Source organism: Boleophthalmus pectinirostris, unplaced genomic scaffold (genome assembly GCF_026225935.1).
Source record: "Boleophthalmus pectinirostris isolate CB_2022bp ecotype Guang Dong unplaced genomic scaffold, ASM2622593v1 HiC_scaffold_6, whole genome shotgun sequence".
Taxonomy (NCBI): domain Eukaryota; kingdom Metazoa; phylum Chordata; class Actinopteri; order Gobiiformes; family Gobiidae; genus Boleophthalmus; species Boleophthalmus pectinirostris.
Window position 1 is genome coordinate 24,089,335 of NW_026571447.1, and position 27,566 is coordinate 24,116,900.

Here is a 27,566-nt window from a genome sequence, read left to right on the forward strand (position 1 = left end):
TCACACTGAAAGTACTGGAAAGCTGACAATAACATATATAGTACTCTGGGATTGTGGGTTGTAGTGCCAATTTCCTTGTGAGTGCAACCAGACCCACCCTTTTCAAACAGTAGTAGCTTGTAATTCAAAACACTTAAAAAACTCATTAAACCCGCGTCAAGTACTGCATGTTTTAGTACTGTATGCAAAAAGAAATACAGCTTTCATCTATAGAGAAAGTGCGTCACTGTAAAACTGTGGGATTTCCAATAATACTGGTCGTCATGGAAACTGCTGCGCCATGAAATGTGTGAACATTTCTGAGGTGACAAAATTAGTTATAAAAATCAGTAAAAAAAAAAAAAAAAGTGAGAGTGTTTTATTATCTTGCATGAATTAGGTAATTATTCAGTAGATTTTGGGTTAGATTACTTTAGTGGATAATCAATGGAAGTTCATGGATACGGGCATATTAATAATATAAATAGATAATATATTAACTTTAGTTATGCTAAGGGATATTTTAGCATTTCCTCGATGTGACACTTTCTAGAAAATACATTGCCGTTTTGTTTCCTGTTATTGTGTCTCTCCAGTGTCTTTTCCTGTCACCTGATCTTTGTTGATGGAGCAGAAATATGGAAAATCGAGTAATGGAAATCTGTACTCCCCCAATCCAAAACTGACATACTCATATTGAAATAGTTACACAATGAAAATATACAAAAATAAAACAACTTCCTGAGTGAAAAGCTGATTTAGCAAGAAGTGGTACACTGTTCTCCCTACTGTGCAATTTTAAAGATGCAAGCGAACTACTTTCCTTTAAATTATTCATTATTGTGTATGATTATATGTCAAACAATATTGGCTCTAAAAGCATACAAGTGCTGACTCATATGCACTATTTAAAGAGAGACCAGTGGGCAGTCCTGCAGATTCACTTCACCACTACGGGCCTTTGTCCATTGAAATCTTTCATTTGTATCGCCTCTGCCTCCAGATGACATAATCAATAGACACAGGTAGGTGTAAAGAACAGACAAGAATAAAAAGGAAGTAGCGCAGATCTTTACAAAAAAAAAAAAAAAGTACTTGATATTCTCTGCAATTCACAGAATCATCAAACGTTGTTTGTGTAATCAGAGGAGTTATGCGGCTAGATTGGTGGAAGGGACTCTGGCAAAAATATATATGGCGGACAAGAGGTGTGGGGTCAAAAGAGGGATACAAAGATATAACAACTATGACTGGCATCTGGAGTGGAGAGCAACAGAGACAGAGCAGAACTGGTTACACAATTCATTCAATGTTTTATTAAAAGTATAAATAAATTGTTTTGAACATATTTACAGTGCGTTTTATGTGCATATAAGTTAGAGCTGGGAAATATGAAGTTGTATTATCCATACCAATGAGAACAAGGGTGATGAGGCACAGTTTTGCTCTTGAAATCCCACTTTCAATATTTGGTGCTATGTTTTATCTGTCCTATTATATCTAATGTTGTCATTTAATTATTTTGGAAGACAAAGTAACAACTCATAATAAATAGGGATGTAACAAAATCCAAATCTCACGGTATGATATTTTCACGATAAACATCTCACGATACGGTATTTATTGCGATATTTTGTGGAGGGTAAGAAAATAGTGAATATGCTACTTTTTCCTCTTAAAATGCCTTGACAAGACTTAATTCGAAGAACTAAGATTTAAAACTGCTATTTCTTCATGTAGTTTCTACCAAAACTGATCCTGGTCAATGTAGTTCCCTCTGTTTTTTTTAAGCTATTGCTGCACCATAACAATGAATTTAAGCAAAGAAACTTGTGATTTGATATATTGTGATGGCCCACAATATTATTGAGAGACTTTTGACAATATGATATCATGATATTTTGTCTATTGTTACACCCCTAATAATAAAGGTTCAACATTATTTTTTTCCCTGAAGTCTAAAAACAGTGCACTTATCCGGATATTCTTTTCAAGCAGCCTACCATTTAAAAGCAGTGGTGAATGCCATAAAGTCATTCATCTATGAGAAAATTAATGAGCGCTGTCCTTGGAGAGAGAACGGCCCTCTTGACTTTCCGCTCTCTCAGATGAGTCTGTCCAAGCTCACTGTCCAACACCAGCTTCTGCACTTTATCCAAATCCTTGGACACCTGCACAGGCACAGTCACTTTCCCACAGCCCTTATTGTTGACCTAAGGATTACAGCAAAAGACAGATACAAGTTACTAATGTTATCCTTCAGAGTTTGTGGTGTAGGCCTGTCACAGAAACTAATTTTATAGTATGATATATGGCTACAGAAAAAAATAATGACAACCAATATTATTGAAACTACTTCAAGAGCTACTAACACAATATCCCCAAAGCAGGAAACTCCCAGTAAACCTTTTCTTAACTAATTAAATTTCCTAAACTAAATACTTCATAGTTCTTTTAGTATCTATATATTGCGTCACAGATGTTCATTATTCAACCAACTACAATTCAGTACAATTCAGATATGCTATAGGCTTAATATAACAAGAAAAAGGGCATAGTATAGTGTTGAGGACATACAGGTTTTCTTCTGCTAAAAGATATCAGAGGAAGTTTGTCTCCACCATGATCACTGCATATGTTTAAATATTTGTGGTAATCTCTGAGAAGGCTACAATAACTTAGACTATGTTGTAAGTGGTGTTTTGCTCTTGTGAACATCAAGGACTATTGTCTCTGTGTGTTTATGGATCATGATTTCAGCTGTTTTGTGCACAGCGTTTGTGGTGGAGGCCTTTCTTCTGGGACAAATTGAAATGTGTGATTAAAGGATAGAGGTAGTGGGGCTAAACCACACTGTACTGAAGAAGCCGCAACAGAAAACTATGAAGAGAACCAAGAGCATATTTACAGCATATGCGATCAATTATATGTAGTGTCTATATTACTCAAGTAGTTACATATTAATTAATAAAAATTAAATGAAATGACTTTAAGCATTGAGAAACATTTGTGGCCCAGTAGTTAAAGGGGTGTTTTGTAACTCTTCTAATGGAGAGTCTGTCACCTGCCTGCCACAATGGTATTGCTTTGCCTAGACAGAATGTTTCAGAGTATGGCATTAAACACATTAAGCTCCATGACGACAAGCAGCTGATGTCACCAGACCAAGTTGTATAACAAATCTGTAGAGAAGCAACTCCATTAACAGAGTGCTTTGCCTTGTTTAAGCAATAAAAACACCTGTAATTGAATTCCTGCAACATAGATAAGTTACATAGTGCATCGTGCATAGTTTAATCCTTTAAACTTCAAAATAAGGTTTAGTTCAAACATAAAATAGTTTCTTAGGGTGAAGTTGTTTGATTAATGTTTAGCCATAGGTTGGGCACTGACGCACCAGTCTTGCCCCGGTAGCTGGTAATCACCTACTGGATATCCATAGTGCCTAGTGCATTGTGCGGTGGCCATTACATAAAGTTGGCTTTGAGGTTTTGCAGGAGTTAGTCAGATGATACCAGATCATGTGAACAAAAGTGTGAGACAGAATTATGCTCTTCCAGGAGATACAGAAGATGAAAAGAACAGTTCAGATCTAGGTATTTGGATTTAACATGAAATCTCATTTTACTATTTCTAGAATATTTACATAGGTAGACCAAAAAAATGAGAAAGTAACAGTGAATTATTCCAATTATGGACCTGCTTGTCTGTTTAAATTTGAGTGCAACCACTTGACGTTGAGCACATACACACATGCAGCTTGAGGACTCACAAAGACAAATCATAGGCTCTCTACTGGAAATTACAGGCTATGGATGTAATCATGGGGCTAAGCCTTTGGTTTCAATGAAAAAGTTTCAGGAAGCCAACAACATGAAGAGATAGTAACTAATGAAATCATGAATGTGCAATTAGTGAAATAGTTAGGTTCATTTTGTGACTGAAGTTGACATTATATTTATTAAGTTCATAATTGTTTTGGTTATATAACATGAGTATGACTGTAATGTAATACAGGTTAGTGTGTGAGCCTTGTCACTTTGTGTGCATAACATACCAGTACAGTCAACTCCACAAAGTCCGGGGTCTCCAAGTATTCAGGGTCTACTGTTGGCCAAGGCTGTTGTAATACATCTCCTTCTCGAAGCAGTGGACTCAAAGGATTCTTTACCTGGGTAAGGCCTATATGCAAACAGTTACAAACATGAATAATAACAAATTTGTAAGAGTGTATTAACATATTTTTAAGACAAAGTACACAAGAGGTGGGGGACCTCTGAAACTAGATCCACCCAAACAGGGCACAGGGGAAGGATATGAACTTCCCCTATCTAGTGACAGTTAGAGACAACAAACGGGAATGACTTGTGCAATGACATCAGTGTACCACAAATTTTTGAAACTTGCCTTATATTTAAAAAATAATAATTAATTGCCAAATTTAACTGTTTTTCATTTGTAAAAACTTCCTTTAAAACTTTAAGGTTATCATCAGACCAAAGACTTAATTCATAATAAACAAATACAAGTAATTACAGGGTTAGGGGTTATGGTATTAATTAAGTACCAATAGTAATAAGACAAAATCACTTAAAAAATATTTGCTCATTATGAGTTAACTCTTTGTTCATGATTTAATCTAGTATTAAAAGTGTAGTTATTATAAAATGTTACCGGTTATAAGAGTCTTTCTGTTTTTGAACTTGTGTGTCTGAAACAGTTAGGGGATGTCCAGCACGAGGCAGGGAAGGTGACGCTGGTGTTCCTCTGTATTGTTTGTTTTCCTCTAAAGATTAAGAGTCAGCTGCCTGTGGTTTGTTCAATAGAGGGAGAATCTGATTTACAAAAATAGCACTGATTTGACAACGAGTTTTAACAGTAACAGCATAAGACTGTCACATTTTCTCTATTCATTTGCTGTTAGTTGCATCACTGATTGTTCTCTTGTGCGAGTTTTGCAATTAGGCCATTATCTGTCTCAATGTTCTTTTCACAAGAATCAAATTGTGAGACCAGATAAAGACAAAACTGTAACTATCATGACTTAAGTAACATCACACATGTATTTAACTTAGTAACAGCCTTTGTTATGTGGTGAGTCAATAGGTAAGAAGTTAGCAAGGGGTAAGAAATAATTAACACAAGTGAGTATCAAAATGAATGTAACTAATAAAACCTCAGAACGAAGGTTTAACAATACTTTCTTTGCTCATAAAAACAGATTTAATTTTGTTATATTTACTTTTGTAAAGTGTTACCCCATTGTATGTAAACTTGAACAACTGAGTAAAAAATAAGGGTAGCTTATTAACTTTTAAACAAATTAATGTATTGTTTATGCATGCTATTAAACCAACCTGCCCAGAGTTCAGATGCCAGGTGAGGGGCCATTGGTGCCGTCATTAAAATCAGAACAGCAAGAGCCTCTTCAAACTCCACACTGTGCTGTAGGACCCTGACAGTCGCACTCTGAAAAAAAAAAATCAATGTCAGTGATTTTTAAAAAGTGGTATTTAAGCCTTGAAATGGATCCTTACGGTTAGTGTGTTGGTCAGGCCCATTAGACGCGAAATAGCTGCATTGAACAGGAAATCCTCTGTGAAGTAATTTGTTACCTGTAAACATTCAAAACAGTTTCTTCAAGTTCAAGGGAGAAGTTTTTTTTAATTGAAAACATGTTTTTGTTTATTGACAAAAGTGTTAATTTTGCATTCACTTTTACTGTAATACTTTAATATAATATTTTACTTTAATATAATCGTAGTTTTGTGGAGTTTTGTATAACTGATGACAAGTATATACTTAGGTCGGCCTTTCATCTAATACATCTATTAAGGCTGCACAAAATATCATAAAGTTACCCATAGAAAATGTTATAATAAAGTTTAAGTTCTTAATTTACCATTTTGTTCTAAATTTCGCACTGTTTTCTTGGTATAATCCATGTAAAGTTTTTGCTGTGATTCGCTTTGAGCGTTAACTCTGTAACATTCTTGTTATAATTTTACTGGCCTTACTATATTTTATTACATTACATTATAGATATTATCCATGGGTTGCAGAATGAATAGAGTCCAGGACTGCTGCCATAGCTTTCAACAATTTCAACCAAAATATTACATATTTTGAAAGGGAAAAATCTTCATAACGTTGCAGGAAGCCGAAAACTGAAAACTAATTACCGTAATGCCACTTTTTCTTCCAATCATGTAGCCCTCAAATCTCTATAAAATAAATGAGCTGTAAAAGACATGACGAGCAGCTTAGCCTTGGAGAAAAAATAACCCATTTGGAAAGGTACACAGGGAGCGGCGGGTCGATAGCTGAGGTTTTTCTGAGAAATAGATCAAAGACAGGCTTGGCTTTGGGAGCTTAGGGCAAAAGCCTGCGGCCCTTTAAAGGATGACCCTGAGCGCTGCAGGGACAGAATCAAACCTGGCAGCCAAAGCGGTCTATTTAGAGAGTGTGAAGGGAGACAGAGTGGATTTAAAATCAATTTCCATGCCCTCTTTTTTTACCCTTTCCTCTGGGGGGGTTCATGTTACCGATGGATGTTTAACACTGGATTGACCTGACTGCTATATACTCCTGGGCTACAGAATAAGTCCAGTGGCAGCTTGTTAGGAATCCAAGGCATCAGTACAAATGATATAACTCTAACCACCCACAGTGATACATTGACTAAAAATGTGACTTGCATTGTAAATAGGAACACTTACAAACATATACTTACTAATGATTACAATTAGTATGAGTAATTCACAGGTTTGTCAATCACATACCTCTTTAATGGCATAATTCTTGTTTTCCCATATCTTTCTGGCCTCCGCTCGCTCTTTTTTCTTCAGTAATGATGGGCTTGGGACATCTCCAAGGCTTCGAGCTCCTCTTAGTTTAGTGACTAGCTGCCAAAGACGAGATTGCCAACGCAAAACACCAGGGAGGGCATCCGCTGAAGAGGTAAGCATACAGAACAACTGGTTAAACATACACTTGACAGTTGACGTTTACCCCAGACCATATTACAGGGTGGGTTCATACAATGTTAAAACAAAAACATAAAAAAAACGTAGCTCATAAAATCATATAGTTGCCTTAATTTTACAGTGCACTTTTTTATAGAGGCAACTTGACAATGGGCAGATCCTTGACCACAAACTCAATATAATGATTTTGTGAGGCTGTTAACAAGGAAAAATGAAAATATATATCCTTATATAATATGGATTTCCTGCTTGGACATTTCTAAATCAGGGGAGTGGATCCTTCACAGAATAATGCAAGCATAAATATTATAAAATGAGGCACTCACTCTTTACGTTCCAGAGGATGTCCTGTTCAGGAGGAGCAGCGTAGAGGATGTACAGTCTCACAGTGTCCACTCCGTACTGCTGCACCACGTCCTGAGGGTCCAGACCATTGTGTTTTGACTTGCTCATTTTCTCCCATGTGATTTCAAGCTCATCACCGTTCAGAGAAAAAGGCTCCTCACCTAGAAAGTAACAAATTGAAACATTTATATGGCACTTACCTCTATATACCTCTGCTAGGCATGCATTAAGCTCTACATCAAGGACTCACTGGTCCATTCACATACACATTCACCAATGACATGCCAAAAATGTCATCATAATGTTCTTAGAGCCTAGAGTAAGATTAAAATTTTTATGCAATTCATGTCTTCTTATAAGAGTGATCATTTAAATCCACAAAATCAATCAGAGCATTAAAGGTTGACCAAAAAGGGGCATGACTAGGTAAAAGTCTGTTTGAGCAAAGAGCTGCATTAAAATCAGCCCTGGACAGAGTGTGTGTGTTCACTTGAGTTTTCTCTTTCCCACTGTGTTTATTGGAGTTTTTTCTAGCTGAGAAAGACAGTCCAAAGAAAGAAGATGCTCTGGGACAGTTATGCATTTGCTTGTTTCTTGTGAATGTTGGTCAATCAGCTTGTCATTTACTTATTTTGTTGAGCCCTGATTTTTAGCTCTACAAAATAAAATTTTAAATAAACAGAAGCACTGAACTGCAAAATAACATCACTAAATCAATAAAACATCACCCAATTTTTTTTTATTGTCATATCACCCAGCACTACAGACACAGGGAGACTACTGGGTTAACTGTCTTGCCTAATGACACATGACCAGTACAGATGTGAACTGCTGTTCACCTGCCAATAAATACAACTCTGCCACCACCAAAAAAACTTAATTTTCTTTCCATTTAGTTTGTATTCAAATAGTGGTAAGTATGTGCAGACTGTCTCTGGTTGTCAGTGATGATAAAACAAAGATTAACCTCCTTCCTTGTTACCAGGCAATAGAAAAAAGTTGGCAACCTCTCTGTGTGAAGATAATTAGAAGAGACTAGATTTCTTGGTCTCCTGATTTGTCTCTGACTTCAATTATTTAGTTGCAGCTCAGCCACAAGCTCACAATACAAGTACAAGAGAAGTGATACAAGATAAAATGTGACAGCATACCATTTTCAGACCTTTCAGATCTTTCACACATCATAATAAATAACTTTGACAGACGGCACATTGCATTGTACCTGTGAAGTCAATCTCTTCTCTCTTCAAGTATTGCCCACTTTTTGCCAGTTTAAATGTCTGTCCTTTGATCAGACCCTGGACCAACAGTTTTTGAAATGGTTCCCTAGAAACAAATGCCATATTTAGTTTCATGCTCTGTGCAAGATATATTTATAGAAATCACAACAGAGGTTCAAACTCTTACCTATGAGCAACAAAGCCTTGGTCTCTGCAGAAATGGCTGAAAAACCGTGCGTAGTACAAGTGCATAACTGCATGCTCCTTCCCTCCGATGTACACGTCCACAGGCAACCAGTGATCCGCTAGGGGGCGCTCAAACGGTCTACAGAAAATGAATGCTACATGTAAGAGCTGTCACTGCTGTTACTAAGCAAGACCAGAGGTTATTTTATAAATATAAATAGTACTGGTACATTTACAACAAACTCCGTCCTAAAAATATTATAAAATTAACATAGAAAACAGATGATTATATTAAAAAGAATGTAAAGGCACCAACATCAAGCAGACATGCAATAAACCAAGTTTTAGATAAAATACTAAAAAAATAAAAAGCTATTTGTTCTTGTTGTGTGATCTTAGTACTCTCAAACATGTGGGTGGACTCATGGGTGTTGGGACCTTCGCATGAATCTCATCCAATAACTTGGGTGACATATTCTTTCACATCCTCTAGAGGGCAGACTGAATCTAACACTGATAAGGAATCCATCGTTCAGCATTATCTCCCTTGCACAAATACTGCTTTTAAGGCAACTTCTCTGTCATTGTGGCTGACATATATAGAAGGAAATATTGAATGAGGGCCAACAACAGTTATAAATGCCAAAGCTAGAAATAATTGAAGCTATTTAGTGGCGCCAGGGCAGCTCAGCAGGCCACCTGTACAGCACAAAAAGAGTAATTACTTTTCCTGTTGTGCTATAATCTGGCCTGCCACAAAAGTGAAGGGTAAACCACCCCTCCTTTTTCCAAAGCAGCTTTATGGTCAGATCAGGGCAGGGGAAAATTAATCTCTTACATAAAGCCTCATGGGCATCCCAGCAGGTGACAGCTACGGCACTATAATCATTGTTACTGAGCAAAACTTTGAGGCAACTGATGCAAGTGTTTAGTGAACTGTGTTACGAAACGAAGCTGAACTATTTATATTTTTGAAATGGATAATAGAGGAGTGGAGTGTCTGTATTACAAAGAGATTAAGGGCAAGATTTAGGGCAATGTGGTTTTCCATTTTGATTTTCCGAAAAGGTCTTTACCTATGTGTGTTGTGTGGATCTGTATATCTGAAGTAATACCAGGCAGAATCCACAAACGTGTCCATGGTGTCTGTCTCCCTTTTTGCTGGTCCATTACATCTGGAAAAATAACAAAGCATGTAAGATTAAATGATTATTACACTGAAACACAATGCAATAACTTCAAATCACATGTAGGTCCAAATTGAGTCTGGAAAGCTCTGAGTATGAGATGTTATTTGGTGAGATAATTGTTCATGTCCATCTGGCTATAGGGGTCATGTCCCTGCAGAGCACACAGCTGAAGCCAGGCTGGCACCAGAGCTCTCCCTCGGTGCCCTAGCTAACAGGCTGAGCTAACAGGGCACGCTGGCAGACCTCCTGCATGTTTGTGTTGGAAATAACAACCTCATGCCCCCGTTACATCCAAGCCAAACATGGGTTTGAGAAAGGGGTCTGCTGGCCCCACTTTCAGGGATGCAGGAACAGGCTCAACAACACGTGATAATAATAAAGGCTTTTAGAAGCAGTGACACAGTACATCAGTTGACTTTGGGACCAAGAAAAGACAAAACATAATAGTTTCAGGGTTTGAGAAAATGTGCAGTGATTTTACAGTTTCACAGTTACCAATGCTCTCCATCTTTGGTAGCACAGAGTGGTGTATGCTAATAATATCTCTTATCACCAACTAAGAAAATAGTTACAACTTCAGTTACACAAAAATGGCTGTGAAAGCCAAAAGCCTCTTGACCACCCATCATATCCCTCTGTAATAAGCCTGTGTTGATGAGGTAAGGGATGGAGGTTGCTTAGCAACAAGGATAAGGTGTAGCAAGGTTAATATTGGAAAGCCAGGTGTTATTTCATTTCATAAAAAGCCCAACAATACAGTACAAGTATAGTCCTTTCTCTCAGAAAATGCAAAAAAGAAATGCCACCATGAAAGGTGACCTTCTTCTCCACTTCTAATTTATTGGAACAATATAACCAATTTCCATGAATAGACATCCTGTACAACTGTACCAAAGAACTGTGGAACTCATTTAGTACAAAACAGCATGAATCAGTATTAACTTGAAGATCTTTGCAGTTTCCGGCATCATCCGGAAAGAGCCAAAAGGCTCTCACACAGATGGGGCAAAAGCAGCAGCTGTCCACTCTGGATGTGCTCTCATCCTGTAAAATAGCCCTTCATTTGTGCATGTCTGTGGTGTCTTGTTATCAGTACATTTGTGGGACAGTACCTTGTCACATGCACCTCCCCAGCCCCTGCCAGGCCTCTCTGGAGCAGGCTCCACTCAGCAGGTTAATTTACACTGGCACAGAGGGTCAGAGACTAGATGAGGATACAGGAAATGACTTTCTCAAGGACAGATCAGACTGTCTACTGCTCATCCTTCATCATGCTACTCGCTTGGGTTCAGTCAAACTTTAATTGGACATGGTCAACGAGTGAGAAGAACAAATTTCCAGAGACACTTAACAATGGACGAGTGACAGACAACAGCAGATAACGGTGCCTTCACGATTACACCCATCAATCACCGCTCATGGTTTGGTGAAAAAGACTGAACCCAATCTGATGACTCCTGCCATCTGCCTGTGAGTAGCCCATTGTTTTAATCAACATGGAGCTGCGACGGTGATTAGTCTTATTCAGAGAGGAATTCCCTCGTCAGCAGAGGCCCTGGAGACGGAGCCTAAGTAGCACTCAGTATTCTCCATCATCTCAGACACATGACTATGAAGACTGCCTGAGTAATTAATTATGCTTTTTCAAGGTGTGCACTACAGTATTTGTGAGTCTGTTGAGGCACAGCAGGCTTATGTAACTTCAATCAAAGTCTGGGTTCGCAGAGACAAATGCTGCTCATTGCATAACTTGAGATGAACAAGGTATTAATCCTATAAATAATGTACAGTGTCAAGCAAAGTTGGTTTGCCATAAATATACATACAAAAAAACCTCTGAATGGACCATAAAATGAACCACAAAAGTCCAAAAATAAAAGTTTGTACCTGTTTTGGTCTATTAAAGTATTTTTTAACAGTTGTAGTTGATTGCTATTTCCTTACCTGGGACATTTACAGTTGACCCAGTCCTCCGCAGACTCCAGCGGCGATGCTCCTTTTCCTGATATGGATACTAGTTTTGGCAGAGTGACTGGTAGCTCATCCACGGGAACAGCCACTGGACCACAAGCCCCACAGTGCACCACGGGAATAGGAGTTCCCCAGTATCGTTGTCTTGATATGAGCCAGTCCCTGAGCTTGGAGCTGGTAAGATGACCACCGACTCTCTGTTTTCTGGCCTTCTGGGTAATGGAGTCAAAAGCCTCACTTCTGCTCAGGCCTGTAAACTTTAAGAATATCAACAATGTTTAGTCATCAACAACAGTACATAGTATTCACTTGTAGAGTACAAACCTCTGCCGAATTAATCAATGTTTGTGTCCCATCTTGGTTATTTTTGAGAACTGTAGACCATTTCAAGTTTAAAGCTTGGGCCAAACCCCGATCTTGGTCACTGCTGTCTGGAACACCTGAAAAACAGATGCAGATGTTCAGATACTTGAACAGGAATGGTCTGCTGCCATATGCTAAAGAGCATCTATATCCCAGGGGAACAGGGGGGAAACCATGGCCATCCACCTGCGATGTTTAGCTTGTTAGAAATCCCAGAGGTACCACCTACAGTCTAACTTACACACATGGGTAGCCATCTCAACACACTATTAGGGCTGTAATAGATGATACCTTAATACCTTAATGTACAATACACCTAGTGTAGTGTTTCCCAAACTGTGGTACCCGGCAGATGGTCCATAAGGTCTTTAACAGTATTTTATATTTCTTATAGTCTATTTTATCCAGATTTTTACTTTCTTTGATCAATTTCTTGTTTTGAATGTCTGTTGCAATGCTATTACTACTATTTTAGACCTGGTTCAGGCCAAATTTAGATCTGGAATAGTCTGGTGGTACTCTGAGAGCGCTGTTTGTAGGTCTACTTGGTCAATAACCAACCTAGGAGAGACTCCTTAACAAACATGTGAAGTAACTTAAGTAATATAAAAGTTATTAATATAAATGCATATCATTGTAAATCAATTTTCTCCTTTGTGCTCAGAAGGAAACTCACCAATTACAGTATCAAGATAGCCATCAAATTCCTCTTTTTGGGAGATGACGAGGGGCAGTTCTTGTCCAGTAAACAAGTTATAGGCTGTGACTTCAGTGAGAGAGTCTGAGGAGGAGAGAAATGTCAACAACAGACCTATGAGAATTCCCCTACTGTCCCTGCAGTTTAATAATCAACACATAAATGCATCCTGGGACAGAGAGACCAAGACTAAAGGGGAATCCCAGGTAACAACAGGTTCCATAAAAATTTACAAATTAACAGTTTGCAGATCCAACAATGTCAATTTCAGATGGGGACAAGAGACAAGAGAGGCAATTGCATACATCATTAGGAATCTCCAAAAGGAAAATACACACAAATTTACCATTATAAAAAGAGTGATGCAAAATTAGTAATGATGCCATAATGATAAAAACTAAATATTATATATTATTTTGGTCATTTTGCAGTGAACCTGATCATTAATGTTAGATAAAAGATAAATTAACCCTCTGTAGTAACTGCACCATGTCACAATACCTGCATATTATATTATTAGTAGACATTTTGCTTGTGGCCATCTCAATTAAATGCACATGCTAAATATAATACTATGATGTTATTTGAAACTCAAGGCAAATTTAACTACACTCCCCACCTTTCCCAAGCTGATGAGCATTTTCCAGGGCAGTGCGCACAGAGCTGGTCCCATGCAGCAGCCTGTGGGAGGGCAGGATGGCCAGATACGCAGCTCCAAACACCATCTCTGGGGAGGAGCAGTACGCTGAAAGGGTCTCTCCGGTCTCCTTACCATTCAACTGGAAGAAAACACAGGAGCATCAACATGTCAGTGGAAACAAGCCTGATCATCTGTAGTTACGACAGTTGGATCTCCAACATTGGATTTCCAACAAAACAAGGCCGTCAGTGTGGGAAATAGCCTATCACAACAATTACTCGACAATAAATGAGAGATAAAACAATAGATTTTGGGGGTCAATATTGATCAGTTGTACAGTTTTTCACTATTCTGAAAAAGTTAGTAATTTTATTTATTTCGTAGTAGTTGTAATGTGATAATATAAGGTAAAGTAACTAACTTGCCAAGATATGAACTAACTGATGTGTTTCAGTTGTTAGTCATGTTTTATTTACAATATGTGTATCCTGTTACATCACAGTTAAAAATAAGTAAAAAATAAATACTACACTTGAAATGCAAACATTTAATATAACTTATTGTGGTTGAAGGACTTGTAATAGAATCTATTATATTACACACTTTAAACAGTAATGTAGTGCTGGGATAATCTAAAATGGGTCTTTTGATAGAGGTTACTTTTATAGTGTGATGTGGTTTAGATAAATAGCTACATAACAATATGATATAGATAGGATATATAGAGAAAATGTAACCTGCTTTTGACCTCAAGTAATGGGTTTTCACACAAAGCAGAGGCAGAAACCGTGACGTTATTATCTATAATGGTTCAATACAAACACAAAAGTGTGTCTCTTTTGAAATTTGAGAACGATTGCAACAAAAATATGGTGATGTTTTTAGAGAGCTCTTGAATTAGAGGGAACAATGTATTCAAATGACACACAGAACTATCAAGGGTAAATTGCTAATCAACATCTGTTAAAATACTTGATGTAAAATGCACGTGGGGCTTATGAAAGCTTTAAAACAGCAAAAACTAATGAATGAAAAGCAATTAAAAATTCTGAAAAATTATACTGCAAAACAAAAAGTTTTTACCTTTAGTTTGAAGTCAAAATAGCAGCCGGTGCACTCCCCAATCCAGTTGGCTTGCATGGCTTTGACCCCATACCACTCTGGAAGATCTGCCAAGGCATCCAACAGAGACTGAACAATGGAGAAGCAAACAAAAGGTTTTCTTCAGACTGAGCACCATCATGATTTATAACACGGCTAAAAGATTAATCACACTTCAATCAAAATCACAATTTGAATGGACACAATTAGTAAATCTTAAAGGCTGAATTTTTTTCAAGTATCAATTTCCTACACAAATAATAAAATGTCCTGTCTTATTTCGCATAAAAAACTGCTAACCCTGTAGTTTAGATCTGCACAAATATGTTATGAAATTAGACTATTGGATTAGTCTGTCAGTTTGTATTTTTTTCTTTTTGTCAATTCTTCTGGACTTTTTTAAAAAGGTGAACTTTGAACAGAATCCTATTATTAAAGCATAAAGCCCAAATCTAATGAAAATCACAATGCTTGACAGAAAAATTGAGATTTGATATTTTTCCCAAATCGTGGTGCAACTTCATTTCATGACCTTTCATCATCTTGGAGCCATGCTAAAGCACACCAAAAATGTGTCCCTGCGATTGCCTGGTCATTTATAAGAATATAATTGACCTTGAAATATTATACACACCAATGTATTCAACATTCAAAAATTAAGACCTATTTTGCCCCAGTTCTCTGAAAAATGTGGCACATTCAAGAGTCTGCTGCCTCCCTCTTCAGCCCCTCTCACTCAATACTTATTCAGCATGATTAAAGAAAGCTATGCATATTAACGAGGACCAGGCCAAAAAGCCACAGCTGGGCTGAGGCCAGAAGTGCTATAAGTCCCTTTTACTCTATCACAACCTATTACTCACAGTTCTTCTCTGTTAGCTAAACTGCATGATATCCATTGTACAAGTAACAAACAGTGGATGTACTCATGAATTAAATAGGAAAGATCAAAAACAAAACATAGAAAAGGTTTTTCATAGGGCTCTTGAAACAAATTTAAGACTTTGGAGGAATAAAAAGATTTTTTGTGTTAAATGGCACTGACTTGACATGAAATTTTGTTTTTAATAATAAAAAAAAGATTTAAATGAGCAATATGACTTTTTTTCACCTAGCCCTTTTTATAAGTGGCTCATGATTATTAAGATAGAATATCTTCTATCTAGAATATCGCTATATATGTTAAATATCTATTGCATATGAAATTATGACTTTTCAGAAGTAAAGTTCTCTGTGTCTTGGGCAGTGGGTACCACAAGGACAGTAGTCTCCATGGAAACATGAAGATTGTAGATCTTTGCACATTGTGTGGCGAAAGAAACATCTAAACTCTGACACTGAAACTGCAGCTCTATTCAGCCTCTGTCAATAAAGTGTTAACGAGGTCAAAAGTTTACACTGATGTTAATGTACAAATGCTCACAATGATATGTAAGCAGATGACCCATAGCCTTCAAAAGCACAGTGTGTAAACTTTTAAATGTAAACATTTTTATACGAGTGCATCAGGTGCTACGACATCCTTCTAGGTATCAACATGCTTTCATCTGTGCAGTGCATTTCATACACACAGTGCGGGACCAATAATTCATGAAAATGTGAATACCCAACAAAGAAAGGAAAATCCCATTTAAACATAATTAACCATAATAGCAAACAAGCAATGAACAAGCAAAAAGTCACAGTCCGGTGTTTTCTATCGATGTGTTACATGCTGTCCTCCTCTGTGCTCTCCATCTGTCTCTCTCTCACTCTGCTCCATAACACCTTCCTCTTCCTTCCTTTGCACATCTTTGAACAAAAATTAGAAATGCAAGAACACATTGTCACAGCAAGACGGTTCCTCCTCCACTCACACCTCCAATTTGAACCAACATAGGTGCAAATTTGCCAAAGCATGATGCCAACCAGCTGAGGCCTGTCCACTGATCAAGTGCAACATGAAGTCAACTGTCATTATCATTCCCAGGAGTAAAATACCCACTTAATGTATTTTGGTGCAAGGAAACTGTCGAATTCTTGTCTTCTAGTCAGCATTGCACTGTATATATATATATTTTTTTAATGCTAGATTTTAACAATGTGCTTATGAAATAAAACATTATTATGAAAGTTATTGTTTTCTTATATTAATATAAGATAATGAATGTTAGTTTTCATCTTTTACCTCCACCCACATAATACATGAGCAAGCCAAACTTGGAAACTGGAAACGGTACAACAATGAAACCACTCAGTATGATGGAGCAAAATGGAAAACAAATTAAACAATTATTCACTATGTGTTTGAGATCCAATCTGTATTTAAAATGTCATGTTCGTGACACAGCGTTGGGTTACGCAGGTACTGTCCCTCAGTGCCTACTCATTCACCTCTGAAAACACAAGTTTTCTCATCAGATTGGCTGGCGCCTGGTGGCATAGCTCCTGCCCCCCTCTCTCCCTGTTTCTCTCCCCCTCTTTCTGAGCTTGTTGAAAGCTACAAATGACAGTCTCCAGGGGTCTGATTACACAACCAGAAAGGCACAACCAGAAAGGCACGCCTGCAGCTGCTGCTACTGAAGTGTTAGCCATGATTGCTATCAGAGAGGCCGGTCTGTTCTGCTCATTTTGGCCTGCATTTATAAAACTATTTGTACCTCTTATCACACTCACATGTTCAAATAACCTGTGCACAAACCTTAGCATAGTTGGTGGTTTTGATGAACCACTGTGTGAGCAGTTTCTGCTCCACCACAGCACCAGACCTCCAGGAGCGGCCGCTCTCATCCACCTGCTCATCAGCCAGCACCGTCTGGTCCACAGGATCCCAGTTCACCACTGCCTGGATAAACACAGTGAAAATCAATACATCTATTATACAGCTTGCTTATTCAGGCTAAAACCAAGATGTCACTGCACTATTTTAAAAGCTTATCTCAATTAGTGTGACAACAGCAATGAATTTAAAGGTTTATCGATTCTACACATGCTGCAGTAACAATTGTGAAAATTGTATAACATAATTTATAATTATTATTTATAATAATAATGGTGAATTTCAAGACATCCAAAGCGCTTCCATATACAACAAGGATTAAACAGATTGTGTTACGTCATTCAATGAAGAAAAAAAGAACTGGTCTCATTCTAAAAAAAAAAAATCCATTACATTTTTGGTGACCAAAATGACAATGTTTCTTTTCATAATTTATAACAGTACAATAACACACTGTGCAATCCCTAATACAAAGTGAAAATCTATACAGTACATAGCTCTTTTAGATCTTGCTTATTCAGGCTAAAGGCTTAAACTGAGGTCATTACATTCCACTGCACAATATTAAAGAGCTTCTCTCAATTGTTCTTTTAATCTCTGTCTGACAGATGGTCATTTTGGACTCTCAGACATCGTTTTCACTCAGGCTTGAATATACAAACTGTGTGCACCTCTTTCTGATAGGCCAGTCCTGCTTCAAACAGCTTCACAAAGAGATACTGGGTCCACCTGTAGTAGTCTGGAAGGCAAGTGGTGACTTCCTGCCACAATAAAACAAATAATATTTAAATGTCTCTTGTGAGCTTTTAACCATGTTATAATGTTGTTACCTCATCAAAAACATATCTGGAGTTGTGCTTCATTCACACATGTTCAAGTAATCATTTAATATTACTCTGTCTACATCTCCAAAGCTCAAAATTCTCCATTCTACCTTGTGATGTAATGAAGTGGCAGTTTTCAAGGTCATAGCTACCCTTTACCTTTAGTTCAGTAGAGAAGGTCAGTTCTAGGGGTGAAATTATCCAATGATTCCAGTGAAGGTGTGTGGAGTGTAAAAACACAGTGGATCACGTCCTGTATGACCCCATGACATTGTAAGGTGGTAAGGAGTTTTCCATTTGATAAAAGAACTCAGTATAAATAAGCAGGATTTGTGTGTTAAATGTGTGATTGAAACAAAACACAAAACAACAGGTATTTTTTTATATACTTTTTAGATGAGGAGACAACATTGTAACATAGATCAGAAAATAGAGTAATATAGGCCCTTTAATCTATAGTTAAATATATAATAAAAACAACAAAAAAGAGGTCAAGTGGTGTTGATTCCTTACCCGATCCCAGTTAAAGCAGAGTCCAAGATTGTCCAGCTGCTCCCTCATAGACTGAATATTACTGTGACAAAGAAACAGAAGCACACATTATACATTTTAAAGGTGCACTGTGTAACTTTTCTGGTGCAGGGTGAGCCTTTGCTTGTTTCCATGGAGATGTTAGTGACTTAAGCAAAAGAGGAAATATGTTCTGTGCTGTCAGAGATTAATAAAAGTAATATTAATATTGCATAGTGACATACTTCTTGGTCCAGTCCTCAGGATCAAGCCCTCTCTCAATCGCTGCGTTCTCCGCGGGCAGCCCAAAAGCATCCCAACCCATAGGATTCAGCACCTGTCAATACAAATCAATGAAGAAATGATCATTATAACAACAGCAGAATAGTTTATTAATGACCACAACAAGTTGGAAAAAATTGTGTTAAGTTCATCAAGAAATGCTCACATCTCGAGAGTATGAATGGCTATGGGAGAGACATCGGTGTAGAAACTGTTAAAAATTTTGATTAATGAATAGAATTTTAAATGCAGTGTCTGCTCAATAAGAGTGATTTAAAATTGGTATTTTAATTTGCCCTTTTCTCTGTTCATTTATGTTGAAAACTAAAACATGAAAAGGCTTGCTGGCATTAGTCTTACACAAAGTATTTCCAATTTGCAAAATCAAAGGACACCACACTTTGGAGAGCGTGTTAATTTTTCACACTTTCTCATTAGAGCTAGATTGGCCAGTATTTACGCTTTTTAGCACATCACCTTTTAGCCTTAAATCTCTAGCATAGGCCAGTGTTTTGTTCAGGCTAACCAACTACTTCAATGATAGACAAAAAGCTTTATTTGAATACTTGAGTGAAGCAGACAGCATTGCACAAAATGTGATTACACTACTCCCTGATGGGTTAGTAATAAAATAGGGTAGTGGATGTCTAAAAATATTGTTTATTCAAATTGTAGTCAGTTTAAATCATATATTTTTGGGAACACTTTTTAAAAATTGTCCCCACAATATCAAAAGTCATCTATGTCTTTATCGGCCATGAAAAATAAAACATCATTTGCTCTTTATTTCTCATCATAATAAGCAGTTTTCATCCGTTCCATCTTTTACTGTTAAATTCAGATCTATTTCCTGCACTTTGCCAACCACTGACACAAATTACTACAGACTACCAATAACATATCGTTCACTTATGTCTTTACAGGTCATTTCTTTCAGTATTTCTGCTCACTGAGAGGGAAATGCGATGAAAGTAGAAGCAGTGGAAGCATGGGTAAAGAGGGGGAAACGCGTGGAGCTGGAGAGGATCTCATGTTCAAACGATTTGGTCGCCTTGGTAACAGCCTGGGTCTCATTTGTAAGTGCGCGATGGATTGTGCTCGGTAAACCAGACGGCTATAGCATAGTGCAAAGACAGGCTGAGCAATAGTGATGTGTCAATACCACAGCATATATACTGCATAGTGTGAGCAGTAATTTCACATATAGTCCCTAAAGTGAACTCAAAACTACGCCACATTAAATTATGATTGCACAAAGCATATCAAATACAACTAGGGAGGGCAATATCAAGAAAAATGTCTATTTACATTTCATCGGTTGTTATTTATTTAGCTTAAATGAGACTCTAAATATCTGCAAGAATTGTGCAAATTATGAATGAACTATGCCTTCATTTGAAAGATTATACTGCAAGTTTCTGTCCTTTTTTTTTAGCTTTAATCAGCACTTTTTGCATTTCCTTTAAATATTTTTACTACTTGATATATATTACAATTTTGCATATCTAAGCTTCTTTTTCCTGTAACATTTACCTTTTCTACATCTATCTAAATACTTGTACATAAGTTCCTACAATGAGGTGCAGTCTTACTTTCAATAATATATAACTTACATCTGTAAGTAAACAGTGCCATGAAATCCAATAAAAACAAAATCATTAAAAAGTTTAACTTGAAAACTTGTTAAATGTCTTAATTAATATTTTACCTGGGAGCATAATTTAACTAAAAATAACCAAATAGAGTGTGTTTTCTTTAAGAAACCCTTCTGTTCAAATATAGTAAATATTAAAATACCTGCGTCTTAAATCATTTTGTGACCATTATCACTGATTGGCATTTGTGTGTGAAGTGGCTAGTATGAATTTCAATTTTATCAGACCTAGCTCCAATTACTGTCCCCTTACAGCGATGCAAATCCCACTCTGACTATTACCTAGCAGCCTGACATAATGAAGGCTATTAGAATTTGAGTGACAAGACAGAAAGGAAAAAAAAAAATCATAGGAGCCAGTTCTTGTTGTGATCTCTGAAGTGAGTCAACCTGAGACTGCTTTGTCCATCACATCTCCCCGGCAGAGGAGAGGGGACAGGAGCGACGTCAGGATGATTTTGTGATTGTGGTGTCAAACAAGTGTCCACACCCACGCACTCTCTCTCCATCTGTGGAAGCTTAAGACGTACAGTATTGCCAGCTCTTGCATTTTCTTCAAGGCTAATCAACAATCCGCACTAACTTTGTACATCAAATTTTGTCTACTTATCATTTAACACACTGAAAGTTTAAAGAATAAACCAATCAGGTATCTTACATCTATATTGGTGGTCATAATACTACCTACCATCTGCAAGAAATACAGGTACTTCGGTTTCTCCAAGTAACTCAAAAACACACAGACTGGAATTAGACCCAAAAATGGGCTTAATACTGAAACAACACTATGGTATTTAATGTAATTGTAAATAAAATAACCTATATCTGAAATTATCCATCTTCCATACCCATTTCAATTCATCACAGTCAAATGTCTCCAGTAATATAGGTTCACAGTCATATTAATATTTTGGAATGTGCATTTAAACTATAAATGATCCTGTCAGCAAATACGGTCTGAAAATGGAAAAACTTGCCCTCACTTATTACTGCCCAAAAAACTGAAAATAATGGCACAGACGGTGAGCTGTTCCTAATTAACAAGTGAAAAGATTCTGTGGGCATAAAGCAGAACAAGGCTTGTGTCTGACAGATGCTGAAAGAAAAGTGCACTCCTGGGCAGGAAGTCGTGTGTAACCGCTTTCTGTTTCGGGGGGATACCTGACAGAAGCAGCAGGCGTTTTCATCTTTAGAGAGGAAAGTAAAAAACAAAATAAAAAGTGCAGCAGACCCTTTGAGGAAAAATTGGGAAAAAAATAATGGAGCGAAACAAAAGTGACAAAGCACAATATGTCAGAATGTGTTCTAATGACAGCTTCATTTCTGCGGCTCTACAGGACACTAACACCGAGCCGAAAATCGACTGCATGACTTTGATTTAAAAAAGAGTAACATCAATACATACTTGCAGCTTGGGTTAAAGATATGGATTGTGCTTGTTTACACCAAAATGAAGGCACCCTCAACAACTAGGGATGTTAAAATTATTAGGTGAATGATTAATCAATGGACCAAAACAAAACAAAAAAAACAACAACATTAAATCATGACAATTTTAGAGGAAAACATAAGTTATTTCAGTTCAGTCTATAATATCATGTCATGTCACTTTAACTATCATTGGGAAAGTTTTATTTGAATAAAATAGACACATATACAGAGGAATAGTGTCCAACTGTGAATAAGTGTCAAAATAATAATCATAACCAAAATGTGATATTGTGAAATGCCTACTTGTTGGTTGTAATACAGTATAAATATTTCAGTATGTTGAGTTTCTGCTTGGCTTGACTGTTCATAAATAATTCCTAGATCAAGAAATTCAACCAATGTTTAATTTCAAAATAATACTCATGTCATCTCTGTGCAATATTGGTATTATAGTGCTACTGCAGTATGAGTGCGTCTTGTTTCTTATATTATGTATTCAAGGCTAGATTTTAGTCACCCGGACACATAAATATGCAAATCACTGTGAAGGGGCCAAACTGAAATGAACACAAGAGTGTAGCATAATAAATGCATGATATTACTAATGACTAGTGACTAATGTATAAATAAATAAATTATTACAAGCAAACAAAACAAATTTGTTTCCTCTGACTTCTAGTCAAATGAGTCTATTAGCAGTTCATAAATATGCCGCCCGAGGCACAGCCATACTGTACCTGATGCCCTCTCATTCTCTGGAAATGGCCAATTGCATCGCTAATGGTGTAGACGCGAACATGACCCATGTGTAATCTTCCAGACGGGTACGGGAACATGGAGAGGACATAAAACTTCTTCTTGTCTGAGCCCTGGAAATAATGAGATCACGTCAGTTTAGTCGTGCACAACAAAAGCTTGATTCTTCTGTTATTATTCAAGATGGGCCCTTTTGTTTTCCAGCTTTTGTATTGGTTCAGGACATTAAAGAATGCATTAACCTGAAGATAACAAGAGCTATATTCAGCCTGGCCTCACTGTCTTTTGCAGCAGACAGCATTAGGCTCTATTTGCAAGTTAGGATGTCAGAGTTACCGCAGCAACAGACCAGCTACTGTATCGTCATTACAGAAATCAGTACTGGAGTCATGAATTTAAAAAGTATTAATTACTCACTCCAGGGTTAGATGCCAACTATTCTTCAATGTCGGGCTTTCACAAGAAAAGGCCATTACCCTATATAATGACCCAGGATGAGCACTAATGGTTCACGCCAACTATTATATCTGACCTCTTAACAGATACTGGACAGTGAAAATGTAGCACAAAAACATTAATAATTGTTTGACTGAATAAATTTGAAAAATGTACATTGGAGTTTCAGAGGCTGGTAGGTAGTTTTTGGCAAAACAAAAATAAATTCCATTCAGTGGGTGTAAAAAGTTAGTTAGTAAAATATATGTGAACGTTTAGCAAATATTAGTTCTTTTTTTATTTTATCCAAAGTCAAGTCAGATGTTAAAATCACTTGAATTGTAAGCCTTTTTTTTTTTTTTTTGTTAAGGAAAATTGTCTTTGTGAGGTGACAGGATTGTTCTGTTTGCAAACGTAACTATAATTTCTTTTCTCTCATTTATAATACATTGACAAATTTTCTTCCAGTGAATAATAGTTTTCAATTGACCATAATAACACAATAGTATTAATGCCCCTCACCGTCTCAAGTGAGTCTTTCCTCCACTGCTCCATGATTCGTGGATGCCACCATTTTTCAACTTTCTGTCTGATCTCCGGCCGATAGTCTTTGTCCCAGACCCCGGTCTGACTGAAGAGGGTGCGGCTCAGACTGGACAGGACCGAACCACATCTGGCCACAGTGAGAGGACACAAGGCCAGCCTACTTAGAGACACCTGCATCATTCACCTGGACACAGAAAAACAAACATCAGTGTAGATATTAGTGGAGTATAGTTATTGTTTGTTGACTATGAATGGTTTATAGGTGCAGTTTAGGTCAATATTTAGTTTGGATAGACCTCCACACGAAAGGGTTTACATGAAACTTCGTTTTAACACGTTGGTGTGAAGAGGGACTGCATCATATGCTTCTACATGTTCACAGTAAAACAGGGAAGTGGTGTCTAAAATGTATTGCTGACACATATTCATTTTTCTCACAATTTGTTAGTACAGCAGTGCATACTAAAAATTAATATCTTCATATAGAATAAGTTGGGAAAAGTTATCAAAATCAGGCCTAGATATCCCCTCAAAAAAAAAAGCCTAGCATTTGTCCTTGGATTTATTAATAAAAAAGAGAAAAAATGTATTTGCATTGGACACGGAAAAATTGCTCAACCCTTATAACTACAAATGTTAAGATTTGATTGAAGATTGGATCATCTTTGAGTATGGTCTTTGCATGTTCTTATCAAGTTTGCTGTTGCTGTTGTTGCTATACACTGTACAAGTGCACAAAGTAGAAATGGATCTCCCATTGGGGCATAGAAATCTATGCCTTACTAAAATATGATTTATATTCAAAATTCACCAACAACTTGAAGCTCATTAGACATCCACATATATACATGTGTGATGTTTGCAAAAAATGTCAAGTATTTTAACAGTATGCTAATATACAGTAATAATGCAGCGTACAACATCAACAAAGCTCTTTTAGTGAATTCTCTAAATGACTGCAGCAGTTTGTCTCATATTTGAGTGACAAACCCCCCAGGGATGTTTTTAACAACTGTCACTTCACAGTCTGTGTCTTTTGCACCTTTTCATTCACACACACAAGCATGATTTAGCAACAAAATTATCTTTCAGGCTGATGCGCTTGTGTGTGTGGACGGCATGTACCTGTTAATAAGGCTGGCATTTTAAATCAGTCAATTGCTTTTTAACTTGCCTGTATAAATTTGCAACTTACACACATAGCATTGTACATCACTTTATGGATACATGGAAAACGTATCACCAGGATTTATTAAGTAGATGGCATCTTTTGAAAAGCGTAGGTCAAACTATTATCAATTATAATTCAGCAATTTCTCCACTGTGTGACAGATAAAAAGCTCTTTCATCTTTTAATTCTATCTTTTAGATAGACAGACCAAAATGTACTCTAAAAACAGTTAATAAAGTAACAGAAATATCAATTTTGAGTTTTATATGATACTACTGTGGGTGACCTGTGCTGAAAAGAGCATTTCTGTGGCTGTGAATCTAGATTTGAGGCTCAGGGACCTTTCTGTCCACATTGGGGTTAGATAAAAATGTAAATGAGGCAAATAAAACTTTGGATTCCGTAAAAGGTCAGTCAGTGTTTTGTTGCTGAAGAAAAAACAAGACTAGAAGTAAATCAGTAAAACATACATTTCATTGTTTTAATGTACAAGCACCATTCAGCCATTATGACTGCAGTGATAATGTAGTGAATTAGTCTGTTTGTCCTCGCATGATGGGTGTATATTAGACATATTTTTTACTAAAAGTTAATGCTAATTTCTATGCTAATTGTAATGGTTAGATCACTTGGTCAGAGCAGGGGATATCCCTGGTCAAACTGTAGCACACCACTGAACTGATGATACTGATGACAAACTTGAGTGGGAGGAGTTTCAATTGTGTTGTACGATTCAAGACAAAAGCAAATGTGTGTAGAGGTGGCAGAAAATAATCTCAGTGTTTGTTACATTCTGTGAGAGCTGTTTCGGGTAGAAGAAAATCTCACAACATAATGACGTACTTGTGATGTTTCCATACTAAGTTTATCAATAATATTACTCAATAAATTACTCAACAAATCACTGCAGCTAAAACTAATTTGAAACGGCATTCTAATCTGGAAATCGTGACAGAAAAAAATATATAATAGGACAAACTTCGATCTTTCCAGAATAGTTTTAGGAAGGTTTGGATCTATAACAGAACAAGACACACATAAGAAGAATGCATCCATGTTATAATGTTGGTTTTAAAATCGGTGTTGTATATCAAACCTTTGCATTTGAAAAGCAGTTTGCAACTGAAGTATTCTAACACTATTCCATACTTCAGTGGGCAGGATGGTACAGTGCCCTGTAATCTGCACCTCCCAGTGCCACCCACCTGCTTAAGGACGATGTGTTTTTCACTGAATCCTCTCGAGGATAAGCAGAAATCACAGCAGCACGTCTCCTGAGGCGGGAGAGCCGCTCTCAAGGCTGCGTGAGGAGGGTGAGCAAGTGGGCAGAGGCGAGAGACACAGACATGTTTCTATGGTGACGAGACTCATCCACTGGGCACACTCAATAATAATAATAATAATAATAATAACAACTTCGACACATTGTGATGCTTAAGTGAACACGCCAATGAGATGAGCTACAAAATAATTGTATTTTCAGCTGCTTAGCTTTCAGTAGAGTCTTAGATTCAATAGACTTGAAAGAAATAACTGTTGTTATATTTGCATGCAGTAAAAAATTTTATTTTATACATCTCTCCAAGGACCCACCCAAGGATCGATGTTATCAAAAGATCATTCTCTGTTCCAGTATAAACTACAGGGACTTTTTAGGTGCCAGGTGACTACCCGTTTCTGAACTTTTGCAAATAGATGAAGAGAGTAAAAGTGAAAACAATTGTCATTTTGTGATCACTTGTTTTTTTTAATAAATCTATTAAATACACAGTTAATGTTTTGGTAAATTAACAGTTAATGTTTTGGTAAAGCCTAGGGATTTAGTAGTTCACAGTGTGAGATATTTTACAAAGATTATCACGAAAATATAGAAATTACAACGATTCAAAATGTTAATTAGAAGAGTAGTTATGATAAGGCTTTATAAGGCACACTCGCTCCTGGGAACTTAAATAGAAATTTTTCGCAAAGATAAAGATTATGATTCCACCATCATCATTTTTGAGCTCAATGAAACGAAAACGACACTTGAATCTGGAGATTTAAAGATTCATTCAAAACCTCTTTCCCTTACACTTACCTTTTCTTTCTGTGTGCAATTGTGATCTTTACATCCGCGTCAGGACGGTATGAAATGTAATGGTCGATGCATGTCATAAATGTTAAATCCACCTGATAAATTTGAGTATTTGACCTGTTTTCATTCCTCACGACGCCTGCATGCGCGGCGCCATCTTGTTTTGAAAAAAACTTTATTGACACAGTTACGTTGACAATGACGACACTGGCTCAGCTTCGCCGGATCCTCCCAAGGTTTTTAAGTTTGGAGCTTACATTTACCAAAGCAATTAAAAATAGGAAATAATGAACATAAGAGCAGGCTATTGGTATATTTTTAATTTTAATTTATATTTATATTCCACAGCAGGACAGTTCACAGTTTGTGGGTTTTAGGCAAACAATTAGCTACTTCCTGATTTGAAAGATTTTTGCCCTTTCATAAGAATGGACTAGACATTGA

At 37.0% G+C, this 27,566-nt stretch overlaps 1 protein-coding gene across 1 annotated transcript; it reads right to left on the reverse strand.

The window, feature by feature from the left end:
- Positions 1-1,272: 1,272 nt before the first annotated feature.
- Positions 1,273-27,271, reverse strand: lars2 (leucyl-tRNA synthetase 2, mitochondrial). The gene is made up of 21 exons (XM_055164213.1): positions 27,126-27,271; positions 23,851-24,058; positions 22,875-23,006; positions 19,016-19,107; positions 18,774-18,834; positions 18,108-18,197; positions 17,359-17,502; positions 14,661-14,768; positions 13,557-13,716; positions 12,917-13,021; positions 12,202-12,317; positions 11,851-12,134; positions 9,793-9,891; positions 8,718-8,855; positions 8,533-8,636; positions 7,292-7,471; positions 6,762-6,931; positions 5,517-5,594; positions 5,337-5,448; positions 4,037-4,161; positions 1,273-2,192 (listed from the first exon to the last, which is right to left on the reverse strand). The coding sequence occupies exons 2-21, from the start codon at positions 24,052-24,054 to the stop codon at positions 2,013-2,015; spliced, it is 2,682 nt and encodes an 893-aa protein (XP_055020188.1). The 5' UTR covers positions 24,055-24,058; positions 27,126-27,271; the 3' UTR covers positions 1,273-2,012.
- Between the last annotated feature and the right edge of the window lie 295 nt (positions 27,272-27,566).

Excerpts from the sequence above, each read along its gene's own strand:
- lars2 (XM_055164213.1), bottom strand. The coding sequence starts at position 24,054 with ATGATGCAGGTGTCTCTAAGTAGGCTGGCCTTGTGTCCTCTCACTGTG. Across the intron at positions 13,022-13,556 it reads TGCTCATCAGCTTGGGAAAG|ACTCTCTCACTGAAGTCACA; the intron begins GTGGGGAGTGTA and ends TCTCCTCCTCAG. Across the intron at positions 2,193-4,036 it reads TTGTGGAGTTGACTGTACTG|GTCAACAATAAGGGCTGTGG; the intron begins GTATGTTATGCA and ends TGTAATCCTTAG.